The sequence below is a fragment of the Limulus polyphemus genome, unplaced genomic scaffold (assembly GCF_000517525.1).
Source record: "Limulus polyphemus unplaced genomic scaffold, Limulus_polyphemus-2.1.2 Scaffold762, whole genome shotgun sequence".
NCBI lineage: Eukaryota > Metazoa > Arthropoda > Merostomata > Xiphosura > Limulidae > Limulus > Limulus polyphemus.
This window is the reverse complement of record NW_013666372.1, coordinates 407321-420248: the sequence shown is the minus strand read 5'-3', so window position 1 is coordinate 420248 and position 12928 is coordinate 407321. Positions and strand designations below refer to the sequence as shown.

General features: G+C 30.8%; 1 protein-coding gene across 6 annotated transcripts in view; it reads right to left on the bottom strand.

The window, feature by feature from the left end:
- Nucleotides 1-12928, bottom strand: part of LOC106460385 (MAP/microtubule affinity-regulating kinase 3-like) — a 79149-nt gene that overhangs the window by 5767 nt on the left and 60454 nt on the right. For 3 of the 6 annotated variants that reach the window (XM_022387105.1, XM_022387099.1, XM_022387100.1), the window contains exons 15-17: nucleotides 8508-8687; nucleotides 5358-5532; nucleotides 1413-1529 (exon numbers count right to left, since the gene is read on the bottom strand). In XM_022387105.1, the coding sequence (XP_022242813.1) occupies nucleotides 1413-1529; nucleotides 5358-5532; nucleotides 8508-8687 (472 nt within the window). The remainder of the gene's footprint in view (nucleotides 1-1412; nucleotides 1530-5357; nucleotides 5533-8507; nucleotides 8688-12928) is intronic. The other 3 variants (XM_022387101.1, XM_022387104.1, XM_022387102.1) reach the window with 3 other exon arrangements.

Below are 12928 nucleotides of genomic sequence, written 5' to 3'. Positions count from 1 at the left end.
TATTTTTACAGTGGGCGAAGAGTATATTCTGGTACAGACGTAATGCAGTCTCATGAGTGTGACCCTATATATTTGGGTATAACACTGTATGGGCTCTCTTCAGATGCCTTCCAAAGAGTGCTCATATAGCTAATTTTTACACTGGTCCCTCCACTGTTTTAGTGTTGGGTTCTAGCTATTATGTGAGAGGAGGTACAGTATCATATTGGATGTTAACATTTTACAACACTGAAAATGTATTTTTGACAGATAACTTGACCAACTATCCTTCCTCTAACAAAATCTGACAATTCGAGAGAACCTTGAGTTCTAAGCATGTTGTAGCACAAGGTAATTAGTGTGCGGACCATTTTCATTTAGTATAAATCAGTTAAATGACGAAAAATTAGGTGTCTATTTACTTGTGACCACTCAGTGTATTACTAGAGTAGGACAACACAATTCAAAAACTTTATTACAATGTTTGTTTTAGCTGGGTGAAACTGGGTATTGTAGTGTTTTTACTAAACTGAAAAGGTCAAATCAACTTTAACTAAAAACAAGCATTTTAAATAGTCATTGCTTTTAACACCAACACAAGTTTTATAACTCAAGAAATTTGGTTTTGATACCTGTGATGGGCACAGCACAGATAGCCCATTGTGTAATTTTGTGCTTAACTACAAACAAACCCACTCAAGTTGCCCTCTCCTGTGGAATATTTTCTCAAGAGAAAGCTATTATCATATGCAATATGGTAATTTTATTTTTTACCCCATTTACCCTTGATGAAAGAAAAATGTACAAAAGTGCTCGGGTTATTGGGTTTCCTCTCTGATCACATGTAATAAATTTAACATGCAGGAAGAAAGTCAACAAAGGTATGACAAGATTTTCAATTAGCATGCAATAAAACACACACACAAAATGATTTCTTTGTATCAACTGTTATTCTATATGCAAAACTGCATTAAGTGTTGCCTCAAACAGCAAAAAAGACTTTTATGAACTAAAGCCATTACTTACTTTGTATAAATTAACTGATAATTTTTGATATAGAAAAGATTAATTTCACATTAAGAAAATATGCTAAAGTAGTAATATATAAAATAACTAATTGGAAAGTATACAAATATACAAGAAACAATTAAAAAAGGCTTCATATCATAGATACAAAAAAAATTAATAGAATGACAATGTGTTGATGAACAATTATGAATAGCTTACCATAATGTAAAGAAACACAAAGATTTAGGAGTGCAATAAACAGTATTAAACCTTGAGAACATAAACTCCTTATCTGAAAGTGACAGGTATAAAAAAGAAAGTCATATTAAGTTCACATATAAGGCTAAGAGCTTCTGTCTTAAAAGCAGGTCATAAACGAGAAAACAACAAGACAGTGGACAATGCATACAGGCATGTTAGTGTACCTGGTTCGAAGTGGGTCTCCTATTGATGCATCAGCATAACTGGTGTATGAAATAGATGCAGACTTCACATGACCCTTTAACCTTGGAGAAGGTAAGTCACCACCCTTAGTAGTAATACTGTTACAAATGTTTTCTAATTAGTATTAAGTCTGAAAAGTTAGCATGCAATATCCCAAACAGGTTATTAGTTCTACAACAACTATTAAGGTTATCAGAAAAAGTACTGCAAAGAAGAAAGGTTATATACACATTTACTTTTCTTAGAAAGTATAGATGATGAGAAGAAAGGAAGAGATTTATTATAATAATATTCTTCACAAACTAATGTCACTCTACTAATCTTTTACAAACCTACTTCTGTGATCATTCTGAGTGTGAAATCAATTCTAAAAATGGTTTCTATTTATGTTTGCGGACTAATATTATGTAACTAAGATTGTTTTCAGAAGACAATATTACAATTAATAATATAATACAGGTCTAACATATTATAAAATCCATTTAGATAAATAAAACAAATTTAATGTATGCTAAAGATTATTTACATATGTAGTACATAAAATCACTTATTGATGGTGCAATCTGGTCACTGGTATGAGCATCAATGTGCTATAAATGGAATGTTATGAAAATAATTATATTTTTGTATTGACTGGTTTCCAAACAGTACATGATAACTTTGGTGCATTCACTATTATTTACAAAAGCTTCAAAAACACACTTAGAACAGTTTTACATCACTATTGAAACACGTTAAATCTAAGACTACAAATTTTCAGTTTACGTGCCATTTAAAACAGTATCAGCAAACATGTGTAAAAATAATTGTTTACATAAATGTAAGGTTGTAAATTATCTAAGGTAACAATATACATACCAAATTACCTTGAAATTGGCTGTTCCTGTGGCCTATGGTTACGTACCTTAACAGTGATTAAGTTGAAGTGTTAAAATGTACAAATGAAAGTAGTCTAAAATTGACCTCTTCTTGAAGACATTACAGGACTTTCTGATACATAGTTCTCTTAGTCCATGATTTTAAAAGCAAGCAAAGTATAAAATTTCAGTGTTTCAAAGAAAAGGATAATCTGTAATGTTGAGCCATATTTGTAAAACAAGAGAAAACAAGATTCCAACAGGAAAAAAAAAAGGCCCCATTACTAGCTACCAATCTCACACCAGAAATAATAAAGAAAGTTAAACAGCTTGTTACTGAAAGCAACACAATAACATAGCAGTCCATTGCAGCTAAAGCAGAAGCCTTCTTTGGAATTGTAAACAAGATATTTCACACATATTTAGGCCTATAAAAGTGACAAAAGAATTATATACACTAGTTTCTCTCGGAGCACACAGCCAAATGGAAGACTACCTGTAGAAAACTGTAAGAGTGGTATCTGGCATGTGACAAATGGAATGAATCATATATTTACTTTAGTTTCTGCAAAACTACAGGCAATATGTCATTATCTTGTCAGGGATACAGCATTCAAAAATGATACAGATCATGTTACAAAAGTTTTTCAATGGGATTTATGGTGGTTGCAAATTGCAGCTATAATGATAAGATAAAAATCCCAAGAATCAAATAAACTGACACAATGAACTGTACATACTATAAGTCTAATGTATCTGTATTACTATGCTTTAAGAAAACACCATATCTGTACATACTACAAGTCTAATGTATATGTATTACTATACTTTAAGAAAATACCATATCTGTACATACTATAAGTCTAATGTATATGTATCACTATGCTTTAAAAAAATACCATATCTGTACTTACTATAAGTCTAATGTATCTGTAGCACTATGCTTTAAGAAAACACCATATCTATATGGAATAGATGTCAATAAGATATGGTTCCATCAATAAAAAGTACCCTGCTACATGCCAGAGTCAACACATTAGTTCTCCCCATAATGCAAGTACAAATGAGAATTTATGCTTTACTAATTGCAGATATCTCACATGGACTTTTTTGTTTCTTTGGAGGTGAGGACTCAAATAAGCCCTCATAACAGTTGTCCATGCAATGTTGATGGACTTTAAAAAGCATGTAAAGAAGAAAGAATGGAAACTGGAGTATAGAGTAAAGATCTATAGCCACTGATGATGGAAGAAACTGAGTACTAGGAGACAATCCCCCCCCTCCCCTCATATGTGAAGAGTGGCTTCTTCACACAAGGTAAGAGTTCCTTTACTGATGTTACCAGTAGCCTTCTGACTGTATGCTGCCCCTACTGATTTGTAGATTCCTATATACCGTTCTACTCATGACGGAAAAAAAGGTACTCATCCTTGTATTCTTACCACAGATCAAGAATACCCTTTTGTATCTGAGAATTTTCAAAACCATGTAACACAAGTTCTATTTAAAATGTCTTTTGTCATTTCAGAAACTGTGCAATGCTTTTCTTTTAAAACTTCTGCAAATGCTATAAAATTTAAAAAATTCAAATCTGTCAATGAAGACTACTAATGTGCAAATGTTATCATGATAAGTACGAAATCATAGTAAAAGGTGATGGAAGAGAACCTAAACAGATTTTAGGTTCAAATAAAAAATTTAGTCAATATTTTATCCATGATAACAGGAGAGATTACACCCTTTATCCAACAATGAAAAATTTCAATTGCATTTTATCTGGGAAAATGATAAAAACTTCGTCATTTATATACAATAGAGAAGTTTATATTTTATACAGAAAAGGAGAAAAACTTCATGCAGATTTATTATGTATCTTGCTCCAGATAATTGAATTTTTTTTTTACAGAATGAAATTCCAAGTACATTTTCTCCATGATAAAAGAATAAATTCTCCAAATATCTAGTTCAGAATAACAAAAGTATCTATTCACATCTAATCTAAGTTAACAAGAAACACTATCCACATATGATCCATAGAAAATGATATATATATCATTTTATTTAAGCTAAGAGAAAAAAGTCCAATGTATCTTAACCCATTATGAAATTAGGTAACATAAGGCTTAATTAAAAAAATTAATATAAATATATTGCAAAATAAATTATTCAAAAGATTGTTAATCAATAATAATTTTTTAAACAAAATTTTTTACATAAAAGCTCCAATTAAATTTCCTTACCAATTTTGTCATTGTATAAAAGAAAGAACCAGAATTGCACAAATACAACAAATCAGTACTGTTTTTCAATTACAAGAAAACACATATTAACACATAAACCTACTGTAAGCACAAATCAATATTACCTGGAATAGGATATCACAAATAAATTTATATTTTGTGTTAAAGCTTTCCTTGCTAGTTGGAGCTTCTAAGACTAGAAAATTTCAGTCAATAATAGAAAGATTTTTAGGGCTAATAAGCACCCATTAAAAATACTTTATTTAATGGTTTGCTTGCAAATAGGGAACCCTTAGGAGAGTGGTAATACCATATTATGCTTGATAGTGAGAAACAGTAAGAAATTTATAATTTATTGATATAGTCTTATAAATTAAACACACAGATTTGTATGAAGTACTTCAGCAAGCTCTAACAAACATCATAAATGGTATATATAATGGGTGTAGGAATTCAATGTTTTTCTGTCATGTGTGTGTGTGTGTGTGTGTGTATATATATATATATTGTTACAAACGAGTTAGTATGTATATTGTTTATATTGTGTTCAGAAATATTTTTAATTAACACATGCAGAAAATATTGCACTTGGTTTGCCAACAATGATATAAGGGTTAACAAAATGCAACCATATTGAAAGAAAGCTCTTTTTTTAAATTACTTTACCACGTTGACTAGACTTAACTGAATGTTTTATAAAACAAAATACATTTAACATATTCTATAAACAGAGTAGAAGCAAAAACATTTTCTGTGGTAAATACATGTTCAGTTTTATTCATTTTATATTACTGAAAGACCTTTAGAAATAAAAATAATAATAACATACCTTCCAACCAGAGACTCCAGATCAGTGTTCTTTCCACTGCTGGTAGTTTTTATGTCATGTGTTTTACGCCTTGGAATTCCACTTGGAAGGTTTTGTCCTGAGGTAATGTTTGTCCCAGCAGTGGATGGGGGTTTTCTGACTGAGCTGTATGCTCTAGAAGGACTAACTGTTGCTCCTAAAATATTTGAAGTAGATAACTTGAGCCCACCAAAATTAGTTTAATATAAGACAGTCAGATCATTTTTATTTTTCAGGTTAAATTTCTAACTATATTTATACACCCCATCAACAACTAATATATATCTATAACATCTTCTTAATTATAGTTACAATCATGAGACCTATATTTTTAAATTCAAAGCAAGGCTTTATCATTCAAATATTTATCAAACCTTCCCTTAAATTTACTGCTTCCACCATATTTGAAGGCAACCCATTCCAAAGGTCAACTACCCTGTTAAGAAAATAATGTACATACCTTATAATTATAGTTCTATAATCCCCACAATTAAGTACCAAAAAAGAAAACTGCAAAAGATGGTGCAGTGACACCATCAATTCCCTTAATAACCTTACACACCTCAATCAGATCCCTTCCAATTCTTTTCTCAAGAGAAAATAATTTCAGAAATATTAAACTGTCCTATTATTTTGCACCAAAACAAACTCAACATTCTTTACCCTCAAAAAGTCCATGTATTTGTTTTTATCTCAATACCGGAGATATTTCTTCTCAGCAGCCATATCAATGTATTGCAACTGAAAGAACTGATAACGTTTTCACCCTTCCAATGGAACTGTCAACTTCCACTCAAAAAAACTTATCAAACAGTAAGCTGCGCAATCATCTTTTGTGACTGGTTGAACTATCACTCACGACACCTTGCATTCTGAATAGGGATGTTACTAATGTGGAGATTTATTACATGGTGTGCACATGTTTGGGGGATTTCCATGCACTATTACAAGTACCTTGGAAGGCCGGCTGTGACTTGTAGTACAGTGTGTGTGTGTGTGTGTAGCAAGAGGTAGAGTTTCTGGAAGTTTCTGTGCCAGTCTGGAATGGTGGTGTGCAGTGTATGCCTCAGAAATGAAAACCATTGTGTGTGTGTATGTTTGGAAGTTGAACTGAGCCAGCAGAGCCATTCAATATAAACATTATAATAACACTGGAATTATCACTTTGTTGATAACATTTTCACATTGCTTGCTTTCTGTTGCATCTCCATGGTTCAATGCTGAAATGCTCACACAAGGCAGCACATACAGCTTTGAAGTCTGAAATAGTTTGGTTGTCCTTTTGACAACTTCAATTACTAAATTTGATTGTCCATCAAAATTCCTGATCATCTCTTACAACAATTAAATTTGTTCAATGCAATGTATGAAAATTATATAAGTAATTCATTTCTCAAGAACTATTCCAAAACATTAGCACAAAGTCTTTTTTCAAGCACTTTTCCAGGTCAAAGGGGTTTCAACTGAGATAGGACTAATATTTACAGAATGATATGAAATCTAAGATTTGGTTAAAAAAAGAAATTAGAAAATCAACAAGATGTATGAGAAACAGCTGATAACACTGTTTTTTTTTTAAATATGTTAAAGATAAGAAAGTATAAAAATGGGACTTGGATCCTTAAAGGATGTTGTTGGTAATGTTTTTTTAAAATATTTTTTAATACTTTTTTTAGCAATAATCCTGATCCTAACATTCCCAAGGAAATATTTGATATAATCTGAATCATGTAGATGTTAATAATTCTTTAGTGGTAAGTAAAAAGACTAAGAGATTAAAACTAGGTAAAGAACCAGACAATGGTTTTCAGAGGACTTTAAAGGAAGTCAAAGATAAGCAAGACTCATTCTTTTGCAAGACTCACAAAATCATGAAAAATAAAGGATGGATTTAAATTTTTACATTTTCTCAAAAGTGGGTGTGCAAGGACAACCATAAAGGATCAAATGGTCCTATGCTGTTCATAATATTACTTTTGATTGTAAAATTTTGCAACTGTGATACGTCTTGAAAATTCCTGAGCATGTGGTTAGTTCCAAAATGTTAATTGAAAGGATCCCTATTTTCTAGATGTGACAAATTTTTGTTAAAAATTATATACTCATAAGTATCTAAGAGAAGTATTCATACCCCAAACTAATGAAAGAAGAATCATGAAAAATTACTACAATAACATGTGGAAGAAAAACCCATGAAGCAAGTAAGACTGTTTCAATGTGATCATCACCACTTAATTCATCCTAATTGAGAAAATTTCAACAAGTTGACATCTAAATGAGAAGAACTACTATAAAATATTTATACATTAAGTGGTACAAAAAAAAGCCTTAAAATAGAATATCTTTAAAAACATAAGGACGAAATCCATGAAGGGTATTCAAAGTTGAAGAGTTGTTCCACCAGTAGCATTATTTATAAAAATATTAAAGAGAAAAAAAACTCAGTTATTTATTATTGTTCTTTTTTCCACCAAAACATCTAAATGAAGATGACAATGAAAGAAAAATAACATTCTGTTAAAATAAACAAAAATCAAGATATTAATTATCAAAACAGACAAGTGACTGAGAAAAAAACTTGGTATCATATCAAGCTTGCAAAGTACATGCAAGAAGTGAGTGATGGTGTAAAAAAATCTACGTGCCTAATAAACATAAAATCCATATATAATATCTATACAATATCACTGCTTCTCCTTTAGCAAATCCATACTGCAAATATGCTTAACAAATTAAACTTGTATTAAATTTCAGATTTATTTTATTCAAAGCTGCTAAATCATGTGTTCACTGATGTTAAACTAAGTATTATGATATATTACAATAAAGACATCAGTATTAAGCAAAGTCTAAAAAAAGTTTCACCAATGCTTATTTAAAAAATACAAGTATTACTTGATCTTTTGAGACCATAGACAGAAATTAGTCCAAAAAATATGTATCCAGGAAATTTATTCATTTGAAAATATCTATGTTATTTTAAAACAAGCATACATAATTTAAATCTTTAGAATTCTCAAAAAAAATGGCATGAACTTTATCTAGACTAATAAAACCAGTCTTAAACAAATCCCATTTTTCCAGTAACAATATAATCATCTTATGACAAAATAAGAAATAAGAGTGCAATACCAAATTTTCCTATTCCATGATTTTCCAAAACAAAAGGAGCAGTTTTATCATTGTGAAAATCTGATGAGTTCACTTGTGCTGTGACAGTAATATTCACAGTCTTCGTTCCTGTGGTATTCATAGCATTCTGTCTTTTGAAGGAAGGAATTCCAACACTTGCTGTCTTAGCATTATGATTTTCTATTAAAATAATCATACAATATACTGAAAAACATATCCATAAGATCTGATTAAGAAATAAAAACTTTAAATCCTACTTACTTTCATTCACATGTCCTAAATGGGATATTAAGTTCTTGTATTCTGTGCTACTTTCAGTTTAGTTGTTTAGTTCTAAAGTATAACAGCAAAATGTAATGTATTCCTTATCCTTCTACATGCCATCATTTACACAAGTAAGCACTCATTACCTTCCCTCGATAATCTTGTGGGAGAGATTAGAAGACACTTCATCCAAAATTATGTTAAATCATAGTGTTCTATCAAATCTAGCCATGTTCTAAGTGTGATAGTGTTCTATCACACTTAGAACATGGCTAGATTCTATCTATGATGATACTGAGCCCAACCTCAGAAATGAGTAGAGCAGAGGCATGGAACAATGTACAAGTCTTAACAAGCAAGGATAGAGTAAGAAATGCACAGAAAAGGAGTACAGTTTGATATAGCAAGGAAAAAAAATGGAAGCAAAGAAATTATGCCAGTGATAGAAACAACTGATAACTTGTGATAGCTAGTAAAAAGATGCATATTACACAATCTTACCAATGAATTGAATTAAATGATGCAATAATATCATGGGACATACTAGTGAAATAACAGATGACTCAAGCAACTGGTAATAAATCACTGAACCATTTATTGGAAACTCAAACAAAAGCAATGAGGAAAGAGAAGTACAAAAACTGATACACAAGATAAAAGTGCACAAAGAGAGCACTGAATACATAGATGGAATAACGATACTGGGTTAAACTCAGGAAATTCAAGCTCCTTGGTTATTTGTGAAAAAAAAAGAGATGATTAACAACGGTAGTAACACAAAATTAAAACCACCTAATCATTTGAATGAGTTCAAACTGTTATTTTTAAGATCAAACAAAATATCATCCAAGTAATAAACAATAACTAAGAAGTACAAAACAGGGACAGTAAACTAGATTAAGTAGAGCTACTTCATGTAATTTCAGTAAACAAATACTTTATCACAGGACCGGGCAACACAAGTAGATGACAGAAATTACAACTTAAACCATGATCCTATTATTATAACATATAAATAGTTTGAGTATCAAAACACTCAGAGAAAAACAGAACCTTAATGACAAATATGAGTATAGGCATATAAATTTAACTTCAAGAACATATAACCACATGTTACAAGTATCTGAGATAATGCCTGTCAGTAAGCACAGCTCAGCCAAGGACAAATGATCTACCATGATAGTGGCAAGAACTGTACGAAAAGAGTAAAAAAGTGGCAGTGGTTCTTTATTTCCCAAAAGGTTTATATAGAGCACATCCAAATTTTTTAACAAATTAGAAAAAGTTCAGTTGATCTAACTTTAATTAATAAAATAACTAGATGTCTTGATAAAAAAAAAATTAAATAATTCAAGAAAAAAGCATACTGAAATTTAATAATAACAGTTTAATAAACAATTTGTGAAGAAATGGAAGTCAGATTATTGGTGATAATGCATAAAAATTACGAAAATCAACCCTACAAACTAAAGAATACTGAAATATAAGAAATATGTTACAAATCAATACAGAAAGGTACATGGCTAAAATGTATAAATCCTAAAAAAAAATATGTAAATAATGAAACATATAGCAGTTCTACAGTAAAAAAAAATCACATCAAGAAAACATGTGTGAAAGGCTGTGAAATTTACAAAATTAAAACATATTGATATGTTCCTATTAAAGTGAAAACCTAAATAAACCAACATGGTCTTAAAAATAACTAAGTTTAGAAGAGAACAATATATATAAAAAAATACAAAAGTAAGAACTTTTGGTAAGAGGAACAAAGAAAGGGCTCCGATGTCTAGCAAAGTTAAATAGAAAAGTGCATACAAGCATCAATGCTGAATATCTATCCTTAAAAAATCTTAGAATGGCCAAAATAAAAATAAATAATTTTGAAGTAACTACTTTTACACACATGTTAAGAAAATAAGGTGAGGTGAGAAAATGAACAAACAGTAAAAAAAAAAAGAAGAACAAAGTAATAAAGAGTTTGACAAAAAAAATTAAATAACTAAACAATGAAAAACTGCACACTAAAATATTAAAGATAAATTGTGGAAAAAAAACTAATGTACAGTGAGGGTAAGTAAATGGACTCTAGCCTTGCTCTTTCATTAACAAATAAAAAGTGATAAATAGCATGTAAAAACTGGCAATGGGAAGACATATTCAAATACTATAAATTTTAAAACAAAAAATCTGCATTAAAACAAATTTTAGAATTCAATGGAATGTCCGAAGGTTTATTTACATCATAATAAAATAAGAACAACGCTAACCACACTTAATATATGCTATAGTAAAAGGGGTAGGTATAATAAATTAACTGCTGTAAATACATAAATGTTTTGAAAAGTCAAACAGAATGAATAATGCTTTACAATCTATTATCAATTTCCAGGAGTAGAAAGATGATAAAAAATAAAATGAAATCAGAAAGTTTTTTTTTCAACTTAAGAAATACACTTTAATTCTCCATAATACACAGAAATTACTTGAGCTTCCTGGACATTTTCAGTGAATGTTCACCATAAACAAACAAGAATCTTGCATCTTTTATCAAATATCATCACAGAATTGCAATACACTTGCTTTATGCTTTTACATTCCAAATGAACAGAGAACACCCATATATAAAACAAGTGTTTCCATGGAATAGTGTGATGTATAATTTGTATATGTGATTTTCCTAGTGTATAACTAAAAAATTGCAGTATATTCATTATAAATTTTAGTGAGAAATATGAATATGAATAATCCTTTTCCTCCCACATAAAACTTAAAACACAAAGTAAAAAATCCTTTTTCTATACCCACTAGTACAGAGAAAAAAATAAAACACTACAGCACCTGTCACTAAAACTAAACAACAAAACAGATTCACTAATTTGATAATTTGTTTTGAAGAGATTAATCAAATCTTTTTGTTTAAGCAAAGTTCGTCAACCAATTTTAAGTTAAATAATTTTTTTTATTATCTATTTAGAAGTTATATGTGTTTTATATATTTTTTAATTCTACATTGGGAATACCATTTACTTATTTACCTTATATTTCCTCTTACAATTATAATAAACTTTCACCAGAGACCCATTGTTTTCAAAAGTGAGTTATTCGAAACAAATAAAATTTAAAGTTAATGCCATTTTATTTGTTCTTTTTTTATTATTATTGATATTTATAATACATTTAAAAATGTTTCTGGTAAGAATAATTACATTTACAGTGTAGAAGTAGCTTTTGAACCTGCAAGTTTCTCTTCAGTAAAACTCTTTTGTCACATTGCATATTTAACTGTCAAGTACTAGAGACTTACTGAAAGTTAACATTTTCCAACACTGAAAATGTATTTCTGATAGACACTTACCTCCCCTCAAATAATAACTTTCCTTGATTTGTAATGCCCTCTATATGCACAATTTTCACTCGCCACCTAACATCAGGTGTTTACACATATAACAAATGTTATAACCAACAGGAGTGCAACACACTTTATTAGTGCAGCTGGCTCCCTCTACACTGTAGAGCATAATCATTACTTTGTGATTAGGCAAAAAAAAAAAAAATGCACAGATATGGGGAGGATGGGTGGAAAGTGTGAGTGGAGTAACCAGATGGTGGAATAAGTAAGCGGCAAATTTCACAGAATTTGGGAATCCCGCTTTCGATAGTCAACAGAATCATCGTGCAGTTCAGGAAATACGGCAAGGAAACAACTGAGCAGCGTCCGGGTCGTCCTGGTCCATCGGAGAGGACAAAAAGGTGCTGTCAAGAGGAGCATCGAAATGGATCCCAGATTAACGACTGCATAAGTGGCCAAAGTTAGTGGGATGAGGCCGAAATCTGTTCAACGGATTATCCACAGATTGGGTTATTGTTGCAGAGCAGCTAGACCTGCCAACATAGTCAGACGAAAGAAGTGGGCAAGTGATATGATGACCAAGCCTCTTGACTTTTGGAAGACCGTATTGTTCTCAGACAAATCAAGATCCGCTCAATTTTCGGACAATGGAAGGATGTGGGTCTGGAAAATGCCTCACAAAGAGTTTTGGCTCAACAGATTGCAGCCAACTGTGAAGCATGGTGGTTTCAGCATGATGGTTTGGGGAGCTGTTTGGGTTGGTGGGAGATCGAGCTCAGTGGAGTGCGTTGGCAACATAAATTTT